Source organism: Osmerus eperlanus, chromosome 1 (genome assembly GCF_963692335.1).
Source record: "Osmerus eperlanus chromosome 1, fOsmEpe2.1, whole genome shotgun sequence".
Taxonomy (NCBI): Eukaryota; Metazoa; Chordata; class Actinopteri; order Osmeriformes; family Osmeridae; genus Osmerus; species Osmerus eperlanus.
The window spans coordinates 23560804-23587748 of NC_085018.1; the positions used below are offsets into that span (position 1 = coordinate 23560804).

General features: G+C 47.0%; 3 protein-coding genes across 6 annotated transcripts; all 3 read left to right on the forward strand.

Annotated features, from left to right (window-relative positions):
* The first annotated feature begins 4914 nt into the window (after positions 1 to 4914).
* Positions 4915 to 9618, forward strand: pnp4a (purine nucleoside phosphorylase 4a). Its single transcript, XM_062478182.1, has 6 exons — positions 4915 to 5078; positions 6285 to 6448; positions 7147 to 7250; positions 7691 to 7866; positions 8007 to 8197; positions 8659 to 9618. Exons 1-6 carry the CDS (start codon positions 5056 to 5058, stop codon positions 8877 to 8879), a joined length of 879 nt encoding a protein of 292 aa, XP_062334166.1. The 5' UTR covers positions 4915 to 5055; the 3' UTR covers positions 8880 to 9618.
* A 305-nt stretch (positions 9619 to 9923) lies between these two features.
* Positions 9924 to 15859, forward strand: c1h20orf96 (chromosome 1 C20orf96 homolog). 2 transcript variants are annotated; one of them, XM_062478291.1, is made up of 11 exons: positions 9924 to 10293; positions 10428 to 10451; positions 10547 to 10673; positions 11168 to 11316; positions 11747 to 11905; positions 12196 to 12295; positions 12622 to 12779; positions 13132 to 13233; positions 13379 to 13465; positions 13639 to 13754; positions 15634 to 15859. In XM_062478291.1, exons 1-11 carry the CDS (start codon positions 10138 to 10140, stop codon positions 15692 to 15694), a joined length of 1239 nt encoding a protein of 412 aa, XP_062334275.1. In that variant the 5' UTR covers positions 9924 to 10137; the 3' UTR covers positions 15695 to 15859. The 2 variants fall into 2 exon arrangements, with proteins under 2 accessions (XP_062334275.1, XP_062334357.1); XM_062478373.1 differs by having other exon boundaries at positions 9924 to 10451.
* A 320-nt stretch (positions 15860 to 16179) lies between these two features.
* rem1 (RAS (RAD and GEM)-like GTP-binding 1) lies at positions 16180 to 22132 on the forward strand. Of its 3 annotated transcripts, none has more exons than XM_062471194.1 (5): positions 16180 to 16300; positions 17039 to 17394; positions 18995 to 19077; positions 19634 to 19841; positions 20197 to 22132. In XM_062471194.1, exons 1-5 carry the CDS (start codon positions 16275 to 16277, stop codon positions 20472 to 20474), a joined length of 951 nt encoding a protein of 316 aa, XP_062327178.1. In that variant the 5' UTR covers positions 16180 to 16274; the 3' UTR covers positions 20475 to 22132. The 3 variants fall into 3 exon arrangements, with proteins under 3 accessions (XP_062327178.1, XP_062327195.1, XP_062327186.1); XM_062471211.1 differs by having other exon boundaries at positions 16235 to 16286; XM_062471202.1 differs by lacking the exon at positions 16180 to 16300 and adding an exon at positions 16525 to 16814.
* The last annotated feature ends 4813 nt before the right edge of the window (positions 22133 to 26945 follow it).

Below are 26945 nucleotides of genomic sequence, written 5' to 3' on the forward strand. Positions count from 1 at the left end.
AGCAGCTCTGAAAACAAGCCTTCTGTAAAAGCAGAATCAGGCCTGGAGATATCTGCACAGTGGACTGGCAGTGATGGAGTCAGCACAGGTTCTCTTTAACCCTTGTGTTATCTTCGGGTCATTCGGACCCATCAGTCATTGTGACCCACCGTCGTATTGCGACAGATTTACCGCATACAAAGACAAAGTGAAGCATTTTCTTTTAACCGTTGGGCTGTCTCAGACCCCCCACATTGCAAAGGTTAAAAGAAAATTATTTTAATTTGTTTTTTTATTGGGTAAAATTGGGTAAACACAACGATGGTTCGTTATGAACCTTTGGGTCATGTGACCCGAAGGCAGCACGAGGGTTAAAACATATGGATGATGGGGTTTACATGCCTTCATGTCCTTCTGCTGCTCATAACAAATGTGATGAAATCAGAGGCCAAGGACTCTGACTCAACCATGGCCTACCATTTACACACACACTGATACACAAATTAAATGGAATCTAAACCTTTCCACACACACCTCTCCTCTCTCTGGCACACACACACTTAGACAGAACATGCAAGCTTGGGAAAGGGACTCACAAACATGCATATGGAACACGCAATCTTGGGAATGGAAAGGGAGCTGTGATGAAACAGTTTGTAATGCAGGATGTCTGCATGATAACTCAATCCAGGGTGGGACACCAGGGTCAGATGTCTAATCTTCCTCTGGCATCACCAGCCCTGACAGATGAAGACGAGCCTGAAAGTTGGTTTTATTGTCTTGTTAGAAGCTCCCACTGGGAAGACAGAGAACAACCAGCATGACGCAACTCAGACCTAATCACACCAACATCATAGACCCGACTGGATGGAAACCAATGACGATTGGATGTGAGGATGAGAGGAGGAGACTTGGGACCTGGAGGAGACCGGAGGGGTGGAAACAGAGAAGAAGTCAGGTGGCTGAGCGGTGAAGGAAGCGGGCTAGTAATCAGAAGGTTGCCAGTTCGATTCCCGTCCGTGCCAAATGACGTTGTGTCCTTGGGCAAGGCACTTCACCCTACTTGCCTCGGGGGGAATGTCCCTGTACTTACTGTAAGTCGCTCTGGATAAAAGCGTCTGCTAAATGACTAAATGTAATGTAAATGTAATGTAAATGTAAAGACAACGTTGAAAAGAGGGGAAATGGGTGAAGAAGATGAGGAGGGAAGAGAGATGGGAGGAAAGCACAAAGGAGAGAGAAGAGAAGACTGGGGAAAAGGGAGGGTGAGAAAGAGGGGAGGGAGGAGAATGACAGGAGGTCAAGAGGAGAATACAGGAGGGAGGAGGAGAGGCCTGGAGAGGAGAGAGAGGAGAAAGTGATGGCGTGGAGGAGGCAGAAGTTTGAAATGAGCCGAGGAGGAGTGGGAGGGAGGGAGGGAGGAGGAGGATTTGAAAGGGGGGAGGGAATGAGAGGCAGAGGGAGAATAAAGACTGGAGTTGGAGAAAAGAAGTGAGAAAGTTGACTTGAGAAAAGCAAGAGACAGGTGGACAGAGAAAGGAGGGGAGTGAAACAGTGGGATATTCAGAAAGTGAAATTCTATTTCTAGTCCCTGCCCTCCCTCCCTCCCCCCCACCCCCACCCTCACCTACCTCACCAGTGTTAAAAGGAGGATGACACAACAGCCAGACAGTCTTCCCTCTCTCCCTCTCCTCCCTCTCTACTGTACTCCATCAGATGCAATTCCCGGCAATAGCTGTGCTGCCGTCTGCAACATCAACAGGCGTGGACCGACTGTTATCATGGCGTAACGAGCTGCAATCAGCCTGCAACGATGACCAACACTTAGACATCACCTCTCTGTTCACGTAACGCTGCTGTTCGCATCAAACCAAGAGCGTCATCTCACATTTACAGATTGCAGAGGTCTTGCAGAAGGCTGGTGCAGTGGAGGCGGTTGGGTAGGGAGTGGTAATCTAACCCTGTCTGACCTCACAAACAATGACCCTGGCTACCATGTGCTCTGCTGTCACAAAGCCTTTGTTGACCTCTGCTGCCCCTTGGTGGTCAGACAAGGCTACTACAGCCAGTGACATTAAGGTGACTTGATGTACAGTAAAACCACTTCAGTCAGATTCTTCTTAGTTGTAGCTGTAAGTAACACAATGAATACAATGGCATTATACAGATTTGAGCCCTGAATTAATAATTAATGTATTTTACATGTACTTTAAATACGAATTAACCAGTAAATGTAATTTGAAACAACACGAAGACCTGAATAAAAGTTATACGGCTTAGTGTCTGAAGGTCACCTGCAGGTATGTACAGGTGTGATCATGTTGTCATGGAGACCCTGCTGAGCTGAGGGGTGTTTGAATTTTGTGGACACTAGAGGGAACTCTTCCAAAGGCTCCATACCACAGACAGGAGAGGTAGAGATAAACATACACACACACATTCTTACATTCTTTCTATCTATCTCTTTCTTTCTCTCTCACACACACACACACTCACACCCACACCCACACACACACACACTCACACCACAGAGCAGTCAGTCACAAGCTCCTCAGCACATGCACCGTGTCTTCAATTTGCGGTGTTCTCATTCCACATGACCAATCACTGACTCTCATACAGAACTCACCTCTCAAACATCCCACTGTCCCACACACACACATCTTCCTTCCACGCACACACACACACAGCACCTCCCTCAAACACACACACACACACAGAGGAGGAACGCAAAAAGAGTAACCCTCTTAAGACCCGGCCTCTAACTTCCCCGCCAGCCTCTTGACTTCGCATCCCCAGCCTTCGTTTCCCAGCCTCTCCTCTCCCTCCCTCCCTCTCCTCTCCTCTCCTCTCCTCTCCTCTCCCTCCCCTCAGTCCAGTCCCCCAGCCTCTCCTCTCCCTCCCCTCAGCCCAGACCCCCAGCCTCTCTTAGCCTTTCCCTCAGTCACGAGCCTCTCACATGCAGCAGCTTAGCTGGGTCCGTGCACAGCAGCAGTTTCATAATACATTATTAAAGCCCTGGAGTGGCTGCATGCCTTGCTCATTAGGCTTCCAGCCTGGCCTCGTTTCACATGATCCTGGTTATACACACACACACATACACACACACAGTATACACACAGACACACACGCACACTATTTACAAACACACTATTCACACACACATACACACATATGCACACCCACACACACAGTATTCACACAGACACACACACACACTATTCACACACACACACAGACACACACACAGGAAGAAGGTTGGAATGTGAACAGTGTCCTCCCTTTCAGTCATAACAAAGATATGGAGAGTAAGACAGGAGGAGACTGAAAGGAAAAGAGAAAAAGAAAGAGAGGAAAGTAAAGGAAGCGAGAGAGAGTGATCTAGTGGAGGGAAAATAAAAGGTTATGTGAAATCAGTCTGTGTTGTATTTGGCATTTTAAGCATATCAGGACAGAAAGTTCCAGTTTATCATCACAACAAAATCTGACAAAAACAAGCCTGCCTGCCTGCCTGCCTCTATATTTGGTTCACATAATCTGACACACTGAAACAATGCGCAGACTAAAGACTATTAAGGAATAACTAATAATACCACAACACAAAGGAATATTTGTAATGGTTGTAATTGGTCCTTCCATGGATGTAAACCCACCAATGGGTCATTGTTGTACAACACAATGAGCTATGGTGGAGATCTGGGTTGGTTTCAGGTCACACACACTCCTCACCCAGCCTCACTGCCCACCCGGAGCAGAGCTGGTCTTCAACACACTGAGGCATATCTATTGGTTCAACCTAGCAATCTGGACAGATGCCCAAGCGCATGCTTAAGGAGGATGACCTGTAGATTGTGATCAAGTTTATACATATGATATGGTATGTTAACCCTTGTGCTGCCTTCGGGTCACATGACCCAAAGGTTCATAACGAACCATCGTTGTGTTTACCCAATTTTACCCAATACAAAAACAAATAAAAATAATTTTCTTTTAACCTTCGCAATGTGGGGGTCTGAGACAGCCCAACGGTTAAAAGAAAAGGCTTCACTTTGTTTTTGTATGCGGTAAAGTTGTCGCAATACGATGGTGGGTCACAACGACTGATGGGTCAGAATGACCCGAAGATAACACACGGGTTAAATCTTCAGATTTTGATAAAAGGTACATATCATGTCCAGTAATATCAAAGGTCAAATTGAGGATTTTTAAATAGTATAACCACTGGCGTAATTGATTTAGCTGGTACCTGATAGATGTCTAAAGGGGGCAGACAGACAGAGGCTATATTGACCTTGTGAGGTACTGGAATTGAAGACCATGGGTCAGTCTCATGGTTTGGATTTGAGGAGCTGTGATGGGCTGGAGTCTGAGTCTCATTACCTCTGGGATCAAAAGGTCCTCTGGACTCTGGGCACGTGAAGGAAGGGATCTGAAGGGTATGTGATGCACATACACACGTACACATGTGCACACACATGTACACACACGTACGTACACACACACAAAGCAGAAAGATGTGAGAGGTGGCTTTACTGACAGGAAGCTCTTGCACTGACTGTCATCCATTTTTGGTATCTGGCCCCAAAAGGTTGTGGGTAGTAGGGAGGTATAGGGTATATTTGGGAATAGACGAGAACTGCTTCAACAAATCAGAAAGCAAATTTGATTGAGAATGGACACTAAATGCGCTGAGTTAATTCACACCTGAATTTAGAAATACTTTTCGTACATGCCTAAATATGAACCCAATGAGTTCTTCAGAAGGCGTGTCTTCAGATTAGAACTCCAGTCACTCCCTTTGCCGACCATACACACTCCTCTAAAAGAGCGCTGTTCATTGGTCAGTGCCAATTCAATGGAGTGGTTGTGACCAATCAGGGTGCATGTGACTGCACAGGAGACACTGAGAGACTATTTAACTCATGGGAAAGAATAAACACGTTCGCACGCAACCTTCCATCTCACACATACACACACACACGCGCGCTGTGGTCCCACAAGTTGATCTGCGACTCACCACACACACTCCAGCCTTAACCTCTACTGTAACAGACCCGAAGAGACCTCGTCCTCCCCATGCATAGCAAGGACCAGATCAGGTGAGTCCCACCTTCCTCGCCCTCCTCTTCCTCGTCCCCTGGGCCTTTCTCCCTTTTCGATTTCCTGAGGGGACGAAGGCACACTGCTACATCTTGTGACTTTGTGGCGTTTGCTTGGTGTTATTGTTCAACCAAGAGTTGTAGAGGGTTGTTTGGCGGCTGGTTTATGATGTTGAGACAGGCTGTTTATGTTCTGTTGGGTGCTCCATGTGTGAAGAGGATTGTTGTTTCTCCCCCTGTCTTGGGACGCATTCCACACCTTCACTATCACAGGCTTATTACAGTCAAGGTTATTACAGGGAGAGAGACTGAGGCTGAGGGAGGAGGAGAGAGAGAGAGAGAGAGAGAGAGAGAGAGAGAGAGAGAGAGAGAGGGGGATTCGGAGAGGAAGAGAGGGGGAGAGGGGGAGAGAAGGATAGGATGTACAGAGATGGAGAAAGAGACATTTACATTGTTATTCTTTTTCTAAAATGTGACCTACTTGTAAGAAGAAATGCTCAACTGCTTATCCTCAGCAGCAAAGTATGTGGCAGTCAACCGTAACCTTAGGAACAGACAGTCCAATAGTTTAACAATCCTCATTCTTTCAGATTCTGTTGTTTTGTTCAACCTTCAGTTGTCATTAGTTTTGTGTATGTACATTTGAGTTTTTATCAGTGTTTTAAATATCGCTTATCAAGGCAACAATCTATTTTAAATAATATTAAAATTGATAGACAAGTAGACTTTGTAGTAAGAGGTAGATAGGCTCTGTATGAGAGTCAGTCTGCAAATAATTGTGTTAAAAATCTGACTAACCAGGCTGTAAACTGGAAGACAATAGCCTGTGATTGTGAATGTGCTAAAAGTAGTATTATCAATACTGGCTAATGTTGCCTGCCTTCCCTGGGAATTCAAGTCAGTTCAATCGGTCAGACATTTACCCTGCAAGTTAGATAATTATTTTTGGTTAAGCGATAGTCATGGTGCCATTCTTACTTGGAAAATAAACAGGCAGATCAGAATAGGCTCATATTTCTTCACATTCGAGAGGTTGTATTGATCCCTACTCATGCTCTAAGACTGTTTTGTCTATCGGTACATAGTCTGTTCTTTCAGTCAAGACGTTGGTGGTTCCAGTCCTATTCACAACATCACCATGTTGTCAAGAGTCAGTCCATGACAGAACGTCATACGTCTTGCCTGTGTTATCTCTCTGTCTGGTAGCCATGACGACTACCAGAAGACAGCTGATTGGCTGCTGTCCCAGACGCAGCACCGGCCCAAGGTAGCGATCATCTGTGGCTCTGGACTGGGCATGCTCGCTGACGGGCTCAAGTGCCAGGACTCCTTCCCGTATGCCGACATCCCTGGATTCCCCCAGAGCACCGGTGAGATGGAGGCAGGGATGGAGGGAGAGAGGGATGGAGGGATGGAGTGATGGAGGAATGGAGGGATGGAGGCAGGGATGGATGGAGAGAGGGATGCTGGGATAGAGGGATGTAGGGATGGAGGGAGAGAGGGATGGTGGAAGGGATAGATGGATTTAGGGATAGTGGGATGAAGGGTTGAGCTATGGAGGGACGGTGGGATGGAGGGATGGAGGAATGGTGGAATGGTGGAATGGTGGGATTGTGGATTGTGTGATGGTGGGGAAGAGGGGAAAGATGAAAGTATGGAGAGAGGGATTGAGGGAGGTGTGTATGGAGGAAAAAGTTTAGAGGTTGAAAAAAGATTTTTGAAAAAACGTTTTTAAAACAAAGTATATAGGGTGGAAAAAAACGTTTTTAAAAAAACATTTTGGGGGAAAAAAGCGATTGTTGGGGGTTGCAAAAATATTTGAGCGATGCAAACGTGCCGTGAAGTGGAAAAGGTTGGGAATGGAGGAAGGAGTGTAAGTAAAGACAGACACGGGAAGGGAGGAAGAGAGGGATGGAGAGAAGGAAGGAGAGAGGGAAGGAGAGAGGGAAGGAGAAAGGGAGTGACGTAAGTAAGGAATAATAACTATCGAAGGTGGAATACTGTTTCTGCATTTTGTTAACTGTTTATCTGTGCATTTCCTTATCTGTGTGTGTGTGTGTGTGTGCAGTGCAGGGTCATGCAGGCAGACTGGTGTTTGGGGAGCTGAAGGGGAAGACTTGTGTTTGCATGCAAGGCCGTTTTCACATGTACGAGGGACACTCCCTCAGCAAGGTCAGTGTTGAGACACACACACACACAACACACACACACACCACACACACACACACCACACACACACAATCACACACCCAGAGACAGGCCTGCTGGAACTGTGCCAGGGAAGCTTGTTCTCCAAAACAGAACTTACTGTAGCTCCTATTATGTCTGTCTTTGTTCGGTGTGTGTGTGTGTGCATAGGTGTGTGTGTGTATAAGCATGAGAGTCAGTGTGCTTCCATAGTCACGTTGGTTCCAGTCACATGTGAGCTCTAATTTCATGGTAGATCAATGCAGGCTATTGTCTCCACTCTCCTGAACACCCAGCTAAGAGCCCAGACAACCAGGAGGCTAACCTCGCATGGGGGTCAGCCCAACATCTCATTTCAGGCAGGACCAGGAGCCTGTCACTGGATCAATTCATATATAGATCCTTCCTCTCCCTCCCTCCGCCAGACCACCTTTCCTGTCAGGGTGTTCAAGCTGTTGGGGGTGGAGACTCTGATTGTGACCAATGCAGCGGGGTCACTGGCAGACAGCTACAACACGGGTGACATCATGATCATCAAAGACCACATCAACTTCCCTGGACTGGCTGGGCTCAACCCCCTCAACGGACCCAACGATGACAAGTGAGCCTGAACCCTGACCCCTCATGACCCCTCATGACCTCTGAGCACCCTTGACTGGCTTAAAGAGTGTGAGATCCTTTCAATTGAACTAACAAGTGACTTGACTGTGACCAGGCTAATATGTGTGTGTGTGTGAGCAGGTTCGGCCCACGGTTCCCGCCTATGTCTGGTGTGTATGACCGAGAGCTGCGGCGGCTGGCGCAGGACATCAGTAAGACCATGGGGGTGTCCCAGTACATCCAGGAGGGAGTGTACTGCATGGTGGGAGGCCCAAACTTCGAGAGCATCGCAGAGGCACGCCTCCTGCACAGACTAGGGGTCGATGCCGTGGGTAAGACACACACAGACACGCACGCATGGACATACACACACAGGCCTGCATAAACTAGTCCATACATACACTAACACATACACACACACAAACCCACAAACACACTCACAGGGTTGAACCCTCTCCCTCCCTCCCTCCCTCCCTCCCTCCCTCCCTCCCTCTCTCTCTCTCCCTCTCTCTCTCTTTCCCTCTCTCTCTCTCTCTCTCTCTCTCTCTCTCTCTCTTTCCCTCTTTCCCTCTCTCTCTCTCTCTCTCTCTCTCTCTCTCTCTCTCTCTCTCTCTCTCTCTCTCTCTCTCTCTCTCTCTCTCTCTCTCTCTCTCTCTCTCTCTCTCTCTCTCTCTCTCTCTCCCTCCCTTTCTCTCTCTCTCTCTCTCTCTCCCTCCCTTTCTCTCTCTCTCTCTCTCTCTCTCTCTCTCTCTCCCTCTCTCTCCCTCTCTCTCTCTCTCTCTCTCTCTCTCAGGGATGAGCACAGCTCCCGAGGTGCTGGTAGCCTGCCACTGTGGCATGCGTGTGTTTGGACTCTCTCTGATCACCAACAAGGTGGTGAAGTGCTACGACGACCCTGAGTGCGTGGACCATGAGAGCGTCCTGGAAGTCAGCAAGCTACGCTCCCAGACACTGCAGGCCCTGGTCAGCGAGCTTGTGGGACGCATGGACGTCAACAACAACAACACAGCCTGAACACACGCCCACGCAGGTCCCTCTCGAGCCGGCGCCGATAGATGTCAGGTGTGGACATCCTGTGTGGAGAGCTCTCTGTGACATTGCTTCTGAGAAGGCCGGGATGTGACGGGAGCAGAGTCTTAAAGATTCTCTTCTGTAGGACACTCGACACTCAACACCGGTTCCCTGTGTTCCTGAATACCTAACTCGCAGCTAAACAACATGGTGCCTTGTTGGTCAACATCCAAGTTATCTTTCTATATTCTGTAAGTGTCGGTGTAAAGAATCTTACACTTTACTATCATTTTCCTAATTAGTCTTTAGGCTAGGGTTAGGTGATGTGATGTTGGCCTAGTTGTTGCAAAGCTCTTTTCATCAATGTCATGTAAGTTACAAAAATCTAACTGAAAACGTTTTATTTCTCTGTTGTTTTGACAAATGTTATTTATAGAATATGGAGTGTAAAGACTGTATACTTGGATAACAAAAGTGACATATGGTACATATTGATGAGCATATTTTTAATTCATAAATTAATTGCATGTATGTAAATGTATTAGAATCCATGACTCATCACTGAAGAATTTGTAACTTTTTCTAAGAATATAACTGTACACACATTTCCTTTTTTTTTAATTATTTTTTATTATTATTTCACAGTTAACAATGGTGCTTTGATTATCTGTATAGGCTACTGAACAGTTTCATATGACGATTGTACAGGGATAATCTATTTGAATTCAATCACATTAAAGACTTATTGCAATACCAGTGAGGAATTTCATTTCCGTTTGTTTGTCTTGGGAACATTGGCATATGACAACGTTTTACATAAACGTTTTTTTATATAGGCCTACAAGGCCTGAGTACTGAGAAGTACAGTACTGTAGGCTAATGAATAACTTGACAACGTACCCAAACGCTGACAGGTACAAGGCTCTCAAATTTGATCAAAAGTTCGGCGTGAGATTACAGTACTAGCTAGCTAGTACTGTAATCTCAAAAATTCCGAATTTTTGATCAAATTTGAGAGCCTTGTACCTGTCAGCGTTTGGGTACGTTGTCAAGTTATTCATTAGCCTACAGTACTGTACTTATCAGTCTCAGTGAACTGGACTATTCTCCTTAAATTATTTAAAAAGTTGGAAAGATGTTCCATCAAAGAGTAATACTTTTGCAAACGAGCTAGCTGGATATTTTAGTAACATTTGGTCATGAACATTTGGTCATGATTTTCATGTCGTAGGCCAATGCTACACCGAGCACACGCCGTTAGATGGCAGTCACTTACCTCTTTTCTAACCGCGTTGGTAGGGACTGGTTGCCATGGATAACAGACCTTTCAGAAGTTAAGAAGTATGAACAATGGTTTCGTGAAACTTTTAAACTTTTCATGACTTTGAAAGACATGGATAATTTAGTCGTTTTTACGGTCAGTAAGGTATTTTTCAATACCAAAAATAAATCGCTGTGTTAAAATGTTCCGTTGGAGAAGTTAGCTTTTTTTTGTCGCCCTCGGCTTTCTCTTGACGGACAATGACTGCATTACCAAACCATGTGGTAAAGTCTCTGAAAGATCTCAAGAAAGTGGTAAGTTAAGCAGTCTGTTCTTACAGAGAGAGAGATATGTCATGTAGGTAGCTCTACACACTGTCAGACTTGACTTTGCTTGTGCTTGTTGTCAGGACTACAGCAAGTGGGAGCGTCGCAGCAAGGACAGGGATGCCCCAAAAGACCAGAGAGATGCTGCGTGGGAGGTCTTGCACCCCCGCCCCCACATCACCAAACCCCGTCAGAAAAAAGTCATTGAGGGTAAGGACAGCAAGAGCACCACTCCCAACACACCCTCCCGGTTACTGACAAACCAGGTTAGGAAAACACTAGCACCACACACACATTTACAGTACATTTAGTCATTTAGCAGACGCTCTTATCCAGAGCGACTTACAGTAAGTACAGGGACATTCCCCCCGAGGCAAGTAGGGTGAAGTGCCTTGCCCAAGGACACAACGTCATTTTGCACAGCCGGGAATCGAACCGGTAACCTTCAGATTACTAGCCCGACTCCTTTACCGCTCAGCCACCTGACTCCCACACACACGCACGCACGCACACACACACGCACACGCACACGCACACGCACACGCACACACACACACACACCACACACACACACACACACACACACACACACACACACACCACACACACACACACACACACACACACACACACAGAAAAGAGAGTTCAGAACCTCGTCGCAAATTGCTGAATTAAGGACAGTCATGCAGCTCTTATGTCACCAGGCAAACCCAGCCAGAAGACTCGACCCGCCACAGGCTTCAAGGAGTCGAAGACCCTGCCCTCCGGTCAGTCTTGGCGCCGGAGGAGTGACGCTGTAGACCAGCTCGACCCAGCCTCTTTGAGGAGGAAAGACAATATCAAAACCCTCAAGGTAACAAGCAGGTATTTCAGAGTGAGAAAGGTTATTCAGAATCCTAATGGTGGGACAAGCTCAACAGAACCTCCAGGATGAGACTTATCATTCATAAACCCTGGAGACTTTCTCTTCCCTTCCAAAGTTTTGGACAGAATATTCAGGACGATGAGGATAAGACAGGCCTGGGGGTCAGACAGACAAGTTATTCTTAGAGAGAAACAGACCAGCACCTGAGTATTTCAGATAGTATCCCAGTATTGTCGTCATATTGGTTCTACTTTAAGAAATTCTTTTTCAGAAGGATATTCTATATAGACAATCGAAGAACCTTTTATGGTTTAAGCCAAGGTTGCGTCTTCTTGTCTTGGAGTGCGTAATGAAGGTTGTCATGTACTTAACGTCTCCATGGTAACTAAGTTTGTGGTATCTGTTTCCGTGGCGACAGATGTTGATCTGTGCTCGTCAGAGGGCTATCGAGGAGTTGGAGAAACACTGCTCCACCCTGCAGCTCAGCAATGCCCTCGCAGCATCACACATACGGGACATCGACAGCCAATCAGTAACCAGCGCACAAGACCTGCTGATCCGCTACGAGAAACTTGGGGTGAACACATCGATAAGATCCCGCTACAGGCTCTAACAGTCACAGGTTTATCTTATAACAGTCAGCCAAGTAACCAAGTTCATAACAGTCGTTAAATCACAGAGCTCGGAAATGTTCAGCTCATCACCAAGCATTGTGATTTAGCTAGCCACAAAGTTTACATTGTAACTGTCAGCTAGTCACCAAGTTTCAGATTTAGAACAGCCAGGCAGACAGTGAGATTAAAAATAGAAACCGTCAAGTCAGTGAGCTCTGTGATGATGTTTTCTTGCTGTGTCCCTGTCTCCCAGAGTTCCATAGCTGCGTTTAACGGCTGGAGCCACAGTCAGATCAGCCAGGCACAGGGTGAGCTGAGGGAGGTGGAGAACCATGGCAACACACTCGTACAAGGTCAGAGACTACTCACAGACGTATGTGCTAACGTTTGTGCGCTCACTTGTGAGCTAGTGTGTTTGTCATGTGTGTGTGTGTGCGCCCATTCATGGAGGTACTCGTGTGCTCTTTGTTTGTGTGTGTGTGTACCGTGTGTGTGTGTACTGTGTGTGTGTACCCTGTGTGTGTGTGTGTGTGTACCGTGTGTGTACCGTGTGTGTGTGTGTGTACCGTGTGTGTGTGTACCGTGTGTGTGTACTGTGTGTGTGTGTGTACCGTGTGTGTGTACCGTGTGTGTGTGTGTACTGTGTGTGTGTGTGTACCGTGTGTGTGTGTGTGTGCAGGTCTCCAGAATCAGCTGACAGGAGTGAAGAGCAAGCTGCTGAGGGCCCAGGCAGAGCTGCACACTCTGAAGACATACAAGGACAAGGAGTACCCAGTGAAGGCTCTGCTCATCGCCGACATGAAGAGAGAGATCATCAAGCTCAAGGACGCCCAGCAGGTCTCCATGGAAACCGTTTAAACAACACTTTCAGTCTCCAGCCTCTAGTCCCCCTTCTGGTAGAGGGGAGGTGTTGGGGGAGTGCGGGGTGTGTTGAGGAGGGAGGGAGGGTGGTATGGGTTAACGGTGGGGGTAAGTTAGGTTGCAGTCGGATTTTCTAGGGTAGGTTGGTTGCAGCTAGGTTATGTTGGGGAGGGGGGTGGGGTGGGGGTGAAGGGGGGGCTGGCTAAGGTATGTCAGTGGAGTGTTGGTTGTTGGTGGTGGGGTGAGGAGATGAGTAACCTATGCTCCATGTTAGTGGGCTCTGTGAAGGGAGTGCTACATTAACGTTGTGCTAACATGGCTAACACAGGACGAACAGGAAGACGTGAGTGTGCTGTGTCAGACAGAGATGCTGAACCTGCAGAGACAAACCAAACGCAGCGAGGACGAGGTGCTGAGAGCTGTAGCCAAGGTAGGAGTTCCCCCCGATGCTGGTGTCACTGGTCCTGTCTGACCAGCGACCCATACCGACCTAGTTAGTACTGGTTCTGCTGCTAGCTGTGTTTGTGATCAACAGCGATCCCAGACTAGACTGATCTCCACTCTCTCTGTTGCAGAAGCGCATGCTTAATGTCCCCTCTGTGGTCAAAGTGATGGCCACTCACAACTCCACCATGAAGAAAGAGTTAGAAATACACAAACAGGTTGGACTGTAGCTTTTCATCTCCTGTATATATTTTGTGTAAGACGTCATGCTAATAAATACATCAAAAGTTTTTACCTGGGCCCACAAGCTCATAAAGGAACCTGTCTTTTTTCTCCACCCCACCTCTCCCCTCCTCTCCCCTCCTCTCCCCTCCTCTCCTCTCTCCTCCAGGAGATAGCCCTGCTGGAGAGCTCCACCTCCAGCCTGCTCCAGAGTGTCCAGGAGCTGCAGAACTCCCCCTCCAGCAGGCGGCTCCTCTTCCCACACCTCTTCCCATCAGCAGACAGGTGGGTCAAGGGTCAGAGGTCAAGGTGACAGTCAGGTGGGTCAAGGGTCAAAATAACAGTTAGGTAGGTCAGGGGTCAGAGGTCAAGGTGACAGACAGGTGGGTCAAGGGTCGAAATGACATTCAGGTGGGTTGAGGGTCGAATTGACAAGTGGGTCAAGGGTTAAGATGAGTCGGGGGTCAAAGTGACAGAAAGGTGGGTCGATGGCCTGGCTGGAAGACAGGTCCGTTTGGGTTCAGTGTGACCGGCAAGGTTGGTCAGAGGTCAAGGTGAGAGACCGGAGGGTCAAGGTGAGTCATGTGGGCAGGATGATTGTGTTTTAAGGGTTACTGTTAGGCATCTCAGGAAATCTAATTCCACTTAGTATTGCTAGTTATGTACCCTTAGTATAGTTAGTCCTCATATTTAAATTTTAGATTCCTATATGTTTAATGTTTGCACCTTCATGCCAAAGCAAATTCCTTGTCTGTGCAAACTTTCATGGCGAATAAAACCCATTCTGATTATGATTCTGAAATCAGCTTCCACCCATCTGTCCCCTGAAGAGATGGGAGGGGGGTGTACCCAGTGTGGTGTAACGGTGGGGTGGAAAAGACATGGAGCTCCTTAAAGATACATGAAGTGATGTGTGGCGCTGGGCCCATGGAAAAGCAGCCCATCGTTAAACATTCATCAGAGGCTCGGGTTCCCTGTTTCCGCACTGGGTTCCAAAACAAGAGAGTCCCGGGAGTCAGGTGGCTGAGCGGTTAGGGAATTGGGCTAGTAATCAGAAGGTTGCTAGTTCGATTCCCAGCTGTGCTAAAGTGACGTTGTGTCCTTGGGTAAGGCACTTTACCCTACTTGCCTCGGGGGAATGTCCCTGTACTTACTGTAAGTGTCTCTGGTTAAGAGTGTCTGCTAAATGACTAAATGTAAATGTAAGATCAGGCTCCCTATCTGTCCAACAGGACCACAGGAAACAAGATAACACAAGCTGTCCAATAGGAAAGAGATCGGTCTACCTGTCTATCCAATAGGAAAGAGAGATGGGGACATGTGTGGTGGCTTCTATCTTAGCGAAACACCTTTTGCACTGATTCGCCCTGATCTGGTTTATCTGCTTGAAGGCTGTTTTGTAGATAAACGAGGTTCTGTTTAATTGAGTAACTGGTGGGATTTGAACGATCCGCATTGGATCCTTAACAACTGGGGGGTGACACCTGGTCTCTGCTCTGTACAAAGAGGAGGGGACATGCTCAGATAGTATTGGATAATGCTGTGGTCAGATACAGGAGTTTAGACTGCGGGACAGCCAGGCAGACTGGATAGTGTTAAAGACATCCCTCTCCGTGCTGATAAACCACCCGTCTGCAGACAACTGCTTTTCTTCACTCTGTTAGTGTCTGCCTTCGCTTTTGGGGGGAAAACTGTGTTTATTTTAAGCAGACATGTTTTTTCCTTTTTCCGTGATCTGATGCAGTCGACCAAAAGCGACAGTTAGTGGTTCTGTTTGTACCTGTTCTCTCTCCTCGCAGCCTCTATCTCTCTTCCCGCCTCGCACACTCTCTCTGTCTCGCTTTATCTCGTTGTCCTTTGAACTCTGTCCCTCATGTACAGTTTGTGTACTTGATCCGTGCGTAGTCTATGTGACACACAGGTGTACCCTGTAAGCCCCCAAGGATTTCCCTTATGCCTCCTATAGTGAGGAGGGGGGCTTGGTAAATTGCCAAAATGGCCGCTACATCATACTGGAATAGTCTACTGCTTGACATGTCTGTGTGTGGGGGGATTCTGCCATCTTGACTTGAGTGTGACTATAAAGATAGAGCATGAGGTGTCTGTATTTGCGTGTATATCTGCATGTCAACATGTGTGTTTCATGTATGTGCTCTTCCCATAGGTGCCTCCCAGACACGGACGTGTCTCTTAACATTCCCCAGGAGAAGTGGCTTCCCATTTAGACGTATGAACAGGGGACAGGCGTGTGTTGCTAGGAAACTGGCATGTGCTGTGAACAGGACACTCGGTCGTGTGTCTGACCTGGGAACTGGTGTGTCATGACCACCTGACCACTCTCACCTACTCTCTCACTAATTATTCAATAAATAATCATACTTTTTGACACACTTTATTGACCCTGCTTTTTATTCATCGTTTTATTACTTAATTGTATATCTGTGTGTACCATACTTGACCCGGACAGTGCTACCTGATGGTTAAACTCCCTAGATGTGTCTGCTTGGCTCTGTGAAACTATAGTTTAAACACAGTTAAATAGGATGAGGGAGGAAATAGAGAGAAAGACAGAGGTTCTGAGAGAGAGAACCGTGGAACAGGAAATGACTTTGTTCCACGTGACATATGGTCGTGATCGAAGATTACCATGGAAGAATGGGAAATATCGGAAGTTTATATATATACACTGTATATAGCCTATACAGAGAGACCTATGGGGAGCTAGCAGAACGCGCGTCACAAAACTGCTCTTCAAGGTAAAAAAGAAAAGAAAACGTCGGCGCGCGCAGCCTCCAATACCTTTCCATGACTGCGGCGGTGAGTTTATCACGGTGACAAAACTTTTTACATCTCTTAAAAGTAGTTGACGTTGTTAAGCATACGTAATATTGGTAGGAATGAGTAGGATAAAGTAGCCTAGGTATTGAGATATATTTCAATGCAGGTCATGCATTGCCTTACTAACTTCTGTGGCTGTTTGTCTTCCTCTATATCCCTCCCCCTGTCTCTCTACCTCTCCCTCTCTCTCTCTCTACCTCACACTGAGACACGCGCACAAACACGAAGAGAGAGACCTCTGATTCCACTCTTAAATTTTTAACGGCGTTGTGGAACTTCGCAGGCTGTTGCCATGACTCCGCGGGGGTACAGTTACAGCGCGCACTCAGCTCTTCTATACAAGACCAACAAACCTGATTGATCCATTTGGCCGCGCGCCGCTTTACAACGCGAGAATGACAGGTCGGGCGCTCTGCTTGCTGATGCTCTAAAACTTTGCTGTGCAGTCAGTTCTGCACTCTTACGGGAGAGAAGTGGGCAAAGACTAGAAGATACATGGACACTGTTGTGAGTGTACAGCTGATGAGTTTATTTTCGACGCTTTTGTGTGTTGCTTCCTTTTCCCGGTTCAGGTGTAGGCTAGAAAGTAAAGCACAAATGTTAACAGTGAAGTCTGACTTTAGCTAAATAAGTGTAAAACTAACTTGGTAGGATGTGACGATGACCGATGGCTAAACTCTGTTTACTTCAGTTTATTTTATGTATGATGTATTATCTCTTGTGGGTTGTAGGGATGTTCCTGTCCTTCTCCTTAAGATGACCCTGAACACCCAGAGAGAGGGGAAGGAGACGCTAAGGAGAAGGGCCAGTACACCCCTCCCATCCTCACACCAGCCCGGGCCGAAGGAACGGGACCCACCCGCCGACCCTCGCCATCCTCCACTCGGGCAGTCTGCCTCCTACCATCCCGGGGACAAATCTCTGCACTCCCGCGCGAACTGGTCGTCAGACTCGGAGGACTCGGAAAGCTCCGGAGCGGACTGCGTGTACCGCGTCGTTTTGCTCGGGGACCATGGAGTTGGGAAGTCCAGTCTGGCAAACATCTTCGCAGGCATTCAGGAAAAGGATGTTCACGATCACTTGGGAGGTGGGCTTTCATCGCAACCACATCATCTATTTGTTTTACATGTTTTTAGCGTATTGTTGGTCTGCCAATATTGCTCAGGTAGCCTATAGTTGACTCTTTATGGATTTGTTATGAGTCTGGATTTGCAGAATGATCCATGGTGATTGATATTAGGGCAAATGCCATTGGAGGAAGTTTTTCTATTATCAGTCGATGTGTGCGTAGCCTGTAGGCCTATTCTGCATTGAGGCCTCGCGATATTATTTCCATTTTATTCATTTAGCAAACTCTTTTATCCAAAGTAACAACATCAGGCAACAACCTGACTATCGCAAAGTAACAACATCAGGCGCGGCGAACAAAGATAAAACCATAGTGTAGGCCGACTACAATAATACAACAGTGCAACTACAGTGCAACATCGTAATTTCTGAAGGAACAACAAGATTACATCGATTATCGTGGCTAGCTGATTACAATGTAGGCCTATTACAACAACTAGCTGATTATGTTATTGATGTCGTCATTGTTCCTGATGACCTTGCTTTACCTGACGCGCTGATATATTGGTCCGTGGAACTGTCACGCGGGATTGACCTCAAAGCATTGATTGACAGTTATTGATCCGGTGGAATGTTAGTGGAGCAGCGGCACCATGCTGTTCAGCATAGCGGGGCGGTGTTATCTGACAGGGCTGTCCTGCTATTGGGGTAGTCTATATATCAAAAGGGCTGTGGTTCTTTGGGTGGGCGGGAATACTTTATACTAGTATAGAGTTTACTTTTATACACATATGCAATAGTGTAAACTTGCCGTTTGGTAATAAGTCAACTACTGGTGAACTATGAGAAATATAAGTTGTTGTTATAGTTTGGTCCTGCAGGGTTTTAGAGTTAGTAAGCCAAGCTTAGTGTGAGGGAGAGGTTAATGTAATGCCATTGACCATAAACCTGATTGTTTGACAGCTGTTTGTGTCAGAGTAAGATTGATTGTTGGTTGTGGGGTTTTGAACTGACTTGTATTCATATTGACATGAGTCACATTGGGAATTGGTGAGGAGGCTTTAACATTGTTTTCCTTTGGTTAATGTTTCGATTTTGTTTGTTCTTTTGTGTGTGGTTTGGCTGTTGTGTGGTTGCAATGTGGTCGTTGTGTGGTTGGTGTGTGGTCGGTGTGTGGTTGATGTGGTCGGTGTGCGGTCGGTGTGCGGTCGGTGTGTGGTCGGTGTGTGGTCGGTGTGTGGTTGGTGTGCGGTTGATGTGTGGTTGATGTGTGGTTGGTGTGTGGTCGGTGTGCGGTCGATGTGTGGTCGGTGTGTGGTTGATGTGTGGTCGGTGTGCGGTCGGTGTGTGGTCTATGTGTGGTCGGTGTGTGGTTGATGTGTGGTCGGTGTGCGGTCGATGTGTGCGGTTGGTGTGTGGTTGGTGTGTGGTCGGTGTGTGGTTGGTGTGTGGTCGGTGTGCGGTCGATGTGTGCGGTTGATGTGTGGTTGGTGTGTGGTTGGTGTGTGGTTGATGTGTGGTCGGTGTGTGGTCAATGTGTGGTCGATGTGTGGTCGGTGTGTGGTCGGTGTGTGGTCGATGTGTGGTCGGTGTGTGGTTGATGTGTGGTCGGTGTGCAGAGGACACATATGAGAGAACCATGACGGTGGATGGCGAGGAAACCACCCTCATCGTCATGGATACCTGGGAGACTGAGAAAGAGGTGAGCAACTGATAAACAACAACAAATGAAACAAGCAAACCAAACCACGCTAAAATATTGTGTGGGCTGGGTGTGACTGGACAACACTGTCTGCCCCCCATCCTCTCCAGCAGAGCTGGAACCGTCTGCAGCCAAACTATCGACTGAGCAAGGCTGAAGTGGGGCGAGAGCTGGCCAGTCGGTGTTGTGGTGTGTGTATGTGGGGGGTGTTGGAGCCTCAGGCTCTAATTACTCCAGTATTGATCCCAGCTAGTCAGTGGAGCGTTGAACGCACATGTTCAGCTCACTGGATGGATGGGCAAGGTTCTCCACAAGGGCACCAAGAGAATTCTAGAGACCAAAATGCTCTCTTTCTCTGTTTCTCTCTCTGTTTCTGTCTTTCTCTCTCTCTTTCTCTCTCTCACACACACACTCAATGTTTGAATGTTCTACTTCCTGCGGTGTGATCTTTCATGGGAGTGGTTCGACATTTGGGACCTCAGATACTGACAAGCCTATGTTTGTGTGTTTGTGTGTGTGTGTGTTTGGCACATGTGTGTGTGTGTATGTGCACCAGGAAGAAGATGAGAAGTGGGTTCATGACTACTGCATGCAGGTGGGCAATGCCTACGTGATTGTCTACTCCATTACTGACCGCTCTAGCTTCGAGAGCGCCTCAGAGCTCCGGATCCAGCTCCGACGCATTCGCCAGGCCGAAAACATTCCCATCATCCTCGTGGGCAACAAGAGCGACCTGGTGCGCTGCAGGGAGGTGGCCGTGGAAGGTACACACACATTTTTTTTACACACCACACACACACCACACACAGACGCATACTACGTCTCATCTCACACATACACACGCCTCTCTTACACACCACACACACACCACACACAGACGCATACTACGTCTCATCTCACACATACACACGCCTCTCTTACACACCACACACACACCACACACAGACGCATACTACGTCTCATCTCACACATACACACGCCTCTCTTACACACCACACACACACCACACACAGACGCATACTACGTCTCATCTCACACATACACACGCCTCTCTTACACACCACACACACTATCACACGTGACGGTGACCCCCCCCCCCCTCCCGGTGTTTCCCCCCAGAGGGCCGTGCCTGCGCGGTGGTGTTTGACTGCAAGTTCATCGAGACGTCGGCCTCCCTGCACCACAACGTGAGCGAGCTGTTCGAGGGCGTGGTGCGTCAGATCCGCCTGCGCCGGGACAGCAAGGAGACGGTGGAGCGCCGGCGCAGCGTCTACCGCAGGAAGGAGAGCATCACCAAGAAGGCACGCCGCTTCCTGGACCGCCTGGTGGCCAAGAACAACAAGAAGATGGCTCTGAAGGTTCGATCCAAGTCCTGCCATGACCTCGCCGTGCCCTAGTCACCTTTGACACTGACCCAGGAAGCAGTCTGCCCCCAGAGAGTGACTCTCGTGAACTGTGACCTTTGACATTGACCCAGGACGTGGTGACCTGCGACTCCTGAGTTGAGTTTTGGTCCTGGGAGTGACTGTAACCTATGACCTGTGATGTTTGACCCAGAAACTGGCCATGTTCTTGTGACTTTTGTCCTCACTGTGCTCTAATGACCTTTGACCGATGATGTGGTGGTTCTCGAGACTTCTGAACTACGTTTTTTTGTCAAGAACTGAAGAGATCTAGTTTCTAATGACCCCTGATGTTTGCCCCGGGAACTTTAATTTCCTAATGACCTATGAATTTCTATGTGCTGCGCTCTAATGACCTACAAACTATGGCTGACCGTGCTAGAAAAACTACAATCCATAGTTCAATCCAAAGCAGAGAGAAGGGTCTATCTGCATACAACGGTACTCCTCAAAGGTGTCCCTCCTTCAACTCCTCACCCTGTAGGCCCAGCACTTTACAGAGGCAGACTGATATAGTTGGATTTCTCCTTTTCTTGGATCCTCAGGAGTCATGACAACCGCCAGTCATGACAACATGACACCCGCCTTCTTCTCTTCCACCCTGGGTCCGTGTCCTCCGCCTGTTGTCTCCACACATTCTCATGTTTTCGTGGGGTGAAATGGCCCACAGCTGAGCTGGAGTTCTGTTTTCTACTGTGTTTATCTCCGCGATTGGGAAAGAATGCTGGAGGAAATGTCAGGCTAAAGACATGTACAGCTAGATGATCCCAGCTCTATGGTGGGAGATAGTTTGTTAGACAATTTATCAACTGTACGCCTTACGAGTGACGAGTTACGAAGACAGATGAACTGATCTTGCATCTATGTAGATGTTACAACACATATTTTTGTCAACTTTTTTTCTCTAGTCTGACATTTAGAGAGACGTTTCCTTCTTTGACAACATTCATGTTTTCTATTCATGTAAAGCAAAGATTTTTTCACAGTGAAAATAAGGACCAGCTTAAGTCGCTGATGACTTGAGGAGAGTGTTGAGCCCCGGGCATCACGATGTGTCTGAGACTTCGTAGCAGACCAGCTCTGGCACTGACTTTAAAAGCCCAAACATCGCCCCAGGACCTGGAAACAAACAAATCGGGGTCTAGTGGGAGATTGTTTGATTCCCATAAACAGGATTGGTTGTTCAAATCCCACCTGACACGCTTGTCTTTTCTGTCCATAGGACCATGATGGTTTTTTTTATGATTTTCAGTTAGTCTGGACCCTGCTCTCTACGTCTGCACGATTCCCTGCCTTTCTCTGTGACCTCCCCAACAGGAGTGGCTAATACAGTCCTGATGAGAACCCACAGCTGGTTCTACTGTTCTAGAACCAGCTTCCACTCAGCTAATACTATCCTCTACTACACTAGAGACAGATCTTCTACCGGACCAACCTGTACCATGCTAGAACCGACCTTTGCTGTAGTTTCTTCTCAAGTAGATCTTGATTCTACTGTAATAGAACTCTCTCCTATTAGTTTGTCCTGGTCGGGCCCGACACAGTTCTAACCCGCACATATGGACACCCAGGAGTTTGTGAATACAGTGCACACATTCATATGCTGTATGATGTTACAAAACAGCCGATTCAGAAATAAAAATAATTGAGAATTTATAAACAGTGTTGTGTGGTTCTAGGTTTGGCTGTGGAGGAGAGATTTGGTGAACGATACACTTTATGGTACAGGCTGTTTGTTTTTGTATGGTGGTAGTGATACTGGAACACCCAGCTAAATGTATAAGTCGTGAGGAGAATGTACACCACTGTACTGCTAGCTAGCAATGGAGGCTGATAAAGGATGTGGTACTACTGCTAGGTGGTTATGGAGGCACTGGTAGTGGCCTGGGTCACTAGTCGTAGAATACACAGAACAGAGGGGGGGTCTGGAGAATGATTTCCAGACTGAACTCGCAGGCTGAGAAACCTGGTCTGTCGTCTGACAGAGAACACTGCTTCTGGAAAGGACTGTCCCCCGCTTAGCTAAGTATTATTATTCGTTTATTTCAACAGGGAGCCACTCCGTGTCACAGCTCTTTCATAAGTGCGTCCTTGAATATAATAACGTTGCGTAATATATACTTCAATAAGGCTTCGGGTACTGAGTTATCTGATTAAAAGTGTGATAACTGCAGCATTGTGAATGATACTCCATTGTGTCGAAGCCGTCCGACAGAGCTCGTCAGCGTGTGTGTTTAGCATGATAATACAGTTGAGGAGCTGATGTGAGGTTTTGTTGTCTTTGCCTATGAGTAGGCCCTCCTGGTCCTCTTTGGACTCTGCACCCTCTGCAACTACCTCTGTCTTCTCCCAGCTCAGGGGTAGAGAGACAGACAAACTGACAGACAGACATACAGACTCACAACCAGTGTTGTGTTGTCGTTTCCACTTCGTTTCAGCAGCGTGTCGGTCATCTCTGTGTGGTTTCACTGCATCAAACGTCCCCCACTCAGACATTTGAACCGTAGTTGTTGTTGTTTGAGACAGGTTCGGTTGTTGGCAGGGGCTTGGCTGTTTCACTGATTTGTGAATATGTGTGTGTGAATGTTTGTGTGCGTGCGTGTGTTTCCGTGTGTTTTGGAGAATGCAAGGAAGGGGAGCAGAGCAACGTGCAGGCCAGCCCTGCTGTCCCAGGCCTGGGTCAGCTCTTTCCACTTTCCCCCCTGTTACACCCAGAGAGGATGGGGAGTGGGAGGTATTAGGGAGGAAGTAGGGAAGGAGAGGGGGAGATGGGGAGGAACAGGGGAAGGGAGGCGAGGGAGGATGGAGGGGAGGAGAGAGGCGTGTTGGCTCAATGTTCAGTGCATTGATTTGGTCTGGGTAATGGAAAGAATGCATCGCTCCGCTCCCCTAACGAACACTCACACACATGCACCCAAACACACACACACAAACACTCTCTTAAAGTTAAGTGCAAGAATGCAACAACACAAGGCCTTCGCACGTACACACACACACACACAGTACAAACATGTTTTCCCTGTCTACCAAACACAAAAAGAACTCCAAAAGTTTTGGAGATATTGCATTAATGTTGCAATAGGATAACATGCATGTTAGATGATGCCTTGCTTTCCAGACGATCTGCCTCTTACCTGGAGAGAGAGGTCATAGGCCACAGACATCTCTCCTGGCTCTCTTAGCAGAAGAGCCGACACTGCTGTCTAACACCACTGGGAAAAACAGCCAGGGAACCCAGTGGAAAAAGTGAATAAGCATGGGGGTGGGGGGTAGGGAGCTGGCGAGGGGGGGGGGCCGTGAGGGGTGTGTGTGAGTATGTGTGACTGGAAGATGAACGGCTGTGCGCTATGCTGGTCGCCAGACTAGTTCCTGTAACGTGTCAAGAATCTGCCGTTCTCCAGATGTGTGTCATGTTTATACTGACCGACTCCCCCGGGGACTCTCTCTCTTTCTCTCTCTCTCTCTCTCTCTCTCTCTCTCTCTCTCTCTCTCTCTCTCTCTCTCTCTCTCTCTCTCTTTCTCTCTCTTTCTCTCTCTGTGTTTCTCTCTCTCTCTGTTTCTCTCTCTCTTTCTCTCTCTCTCTTTCTCTCTCTCTTTCTCTCTCTCTGTTTCTCTCTCTCTTTCTCTCTCTGTGTTTCTCTCTCTCTCTCTTTCTCTCTCTCTGTTTCTCTTTTTTTTCCTCTCTCTCTCTCTCTCTCTCTCTCTCTCTCTCTCTCTCTCTCTCTCTCTCTGTGTTTCTCTCTCTCTTTCTCTCTCTCTGTTTCTCTCTCTCTTTCTCTCTCTCTGTTTCTCTCTCTCTTTCTCTCTCTCTGTTTCTCTCTCTCTTTCTCTCTCTGTGTTTCTCTCTCTCTCTCTTTCTCTCTCTCTTTCTCTCTCTCTGTTTCTCTTTTTTTTCCTCTCTCTCTCTCTCTCTCTCTCTCTCTCTCTCTGTGTTTCTCTCTCTCTCTGTTTCTCTTTCTCTCTCTCTGTTTCTCTCTCTCTGTGTTTCTCTCTCTCTCCCTTTCTCTCCCTTTCTCTCTCTGTTTCTTTTTCTATCATGTTTTCTTTTTTTATTCTGGCAACTTTCTCTGTTTGTTTTCTCTCTCACACGTCCTCTCTCTCACTCTCTCCCTCTGTCCTAACCACTCTCGGTTGTTCGCTCTCCTTCTCTCCTCTACTCGCTCTCCACAATGCCTCTTTCTCCAGTGTTTTGGTCCCTGTTCTCCACGTCACCTATTTTATTTGTACTGTCCTTGGTCTTGGTTGTTTCTCTTCTCTCCCCTCCTCGCCCCTCATCCTACTCTTCCGACTCCACTTCCTTTATCTCCCACATCCTCCCAAGAGTGTGAGACAGAGAGCAGCTGTGTGAGAGTGTGTGTGTGTGTGTGACAGAGTGTGAGTGAGTGTATGTGTGTGTAAGAGAGTGTGTGTGTGTGTGTGTGTGTGTGAGAGAGAGAGAGAGAGTGTGTGGTGGAGGCAGGAGGGGTCAGAGGACACCTACTGGTCTTTATATCTCCACTCTCGCTTCAGAGCGGAATAAGTTTAGCGCTTTTTTCATTCGTTTCACATTTTTTATCTGAGACACGTTCATTGATAGTGCTGGCCCACTGAAGAAGATGATGAAATGTTTAATCTCTAATCATCTCACAGTATGACGCACACACTTGCGCAGGGAGCGGCAAAGAGAATACACACACACATACACACACACACACACACATACACACACACACACACACATGCAGGACTCAGTGTCCACCAAAGAAATGCCTTCTCTGTATGTTTCCATCCATGCTGTCCTTCCTCCAAGGGCAGGCAGGAGCAGTGGGCCCAGGGACCAATTCCAAGTGCTCGTGCCCATGTCTTGGTCAGGGACTGGGAAGGAGACAAATCTGTTCTCTTCTGTTTATGTTTATTAGGTTTATGCATGTATGGGGTTATTGTGGAGGAAACCCTTTTGAGCATGAAGAGAACATGGAATATCCACACGGAAAGCCCGGCAGATAGGCTACCTGTGCACTGACAGGCCTGGGGAGAGCATGACCCGGTGAGAACATATCTTCGGTGCCAAAGGTGCCCTATGCGGGAATCAAACCCAGGATCTTCTTGCTGTGAGGCGGGTAATGTTTATGGGTCAACTGTTTGTTGTCTCTGCTCTCTCTTCCTCTCCCCCTCTCTTTTTATCCCTCTCACCCCCTTATCTCTCTTCTCTGTCCCAGACATCTGAAAAGGGACTGGCGCCATGAAGGATAACAAGCGAGTTTGCGGTCCGTAAACCACAAATATCCTAACAACTGTGCAACACAAACATTTTGCCTACATAAAATGTCTTTCTCAACGTCCACAGGTAATCAAAAGAAAGCGGTTTGTTGTTTCTCATCTCAGCATCAGATGTTTGTTCACATTACATTAGATTCACTCTTCATAAACACAGGGTCTTTTTGTAGACATATAAAGCAACATTTATAGGTCTGTACGATATCCATTCGCTCAACAAAGTGTACATTTTTTTTCCCGTAGATCATATGTAGACTGTAAGTATATAGTTCTACAAGAACTGGAAGTTACAGAGACAGTAATACAGGTGTGTTTTCTGAGTGACAAACACGGAAACGCAAATGACCGGCTTTGATTCTCTGGCTCCCTCTGCTGCAGGAAACAACCATTTTGGACAGCCTGACCCAGGGATTACAGTTTTTCACAATTGTTAAAACACATTTCTTGAAACAGTCAACCATTTTCTCAAAACTGTAAACACAAAAACAAATCTTCAAAATAAATTTCCAAAACCTCTGACCCTTCTGGTAAAATCAAACACTCCTAAAACATTTAACTTGTGCTCAAAATCAAACAATGCTTTCAGATCAAAAACACAGCAAGTCAATATATAAACAGTATGGAGGAATCATTAGACACAACACAAAAAAATGGAAAACACAGCATCCAGAGCATGTAGTTACATGTGAAGAAAAATGTGTTGATATTCACACCGTAACTGCATTTAGCAATAAAGAAAATATTAAAGTAACCATCACAATTTACAGTAGTACTGTCAACAAAGAACAACGAAAAACGGGGTAAAACCCCTCTGGTGTGCTGGATCTAGCATTGAAAACACTCCACATATATGTCACCACAGGCCAATCCCATTGCCGATAGGAAAATTACCTTGAATATGGGTTTCGGTCATAGACCTTCCACCGCCACGCAGATATAAAATCTTCAATTGGGTTGATAAAAGGCCTGTATTCTGGAAGTCAAACATTTACAGTAAAAATTGCTGGTTGATGTTGAACCATTCTCGTCTACGGACACCACGGTGAAAGCTGACATTGTCCCAAACCATCATTAGAAACTGTGAACCATTTCGAGTCATTGTGTTTCACACTTGACAACTGTGTTGTAGTTGTGTTTACTGTTTGCCGCCTGTGTTTACCATTTTGCAGCACAAGTGCATAACAATGCTAAATGTTTTAGTGAATCAGA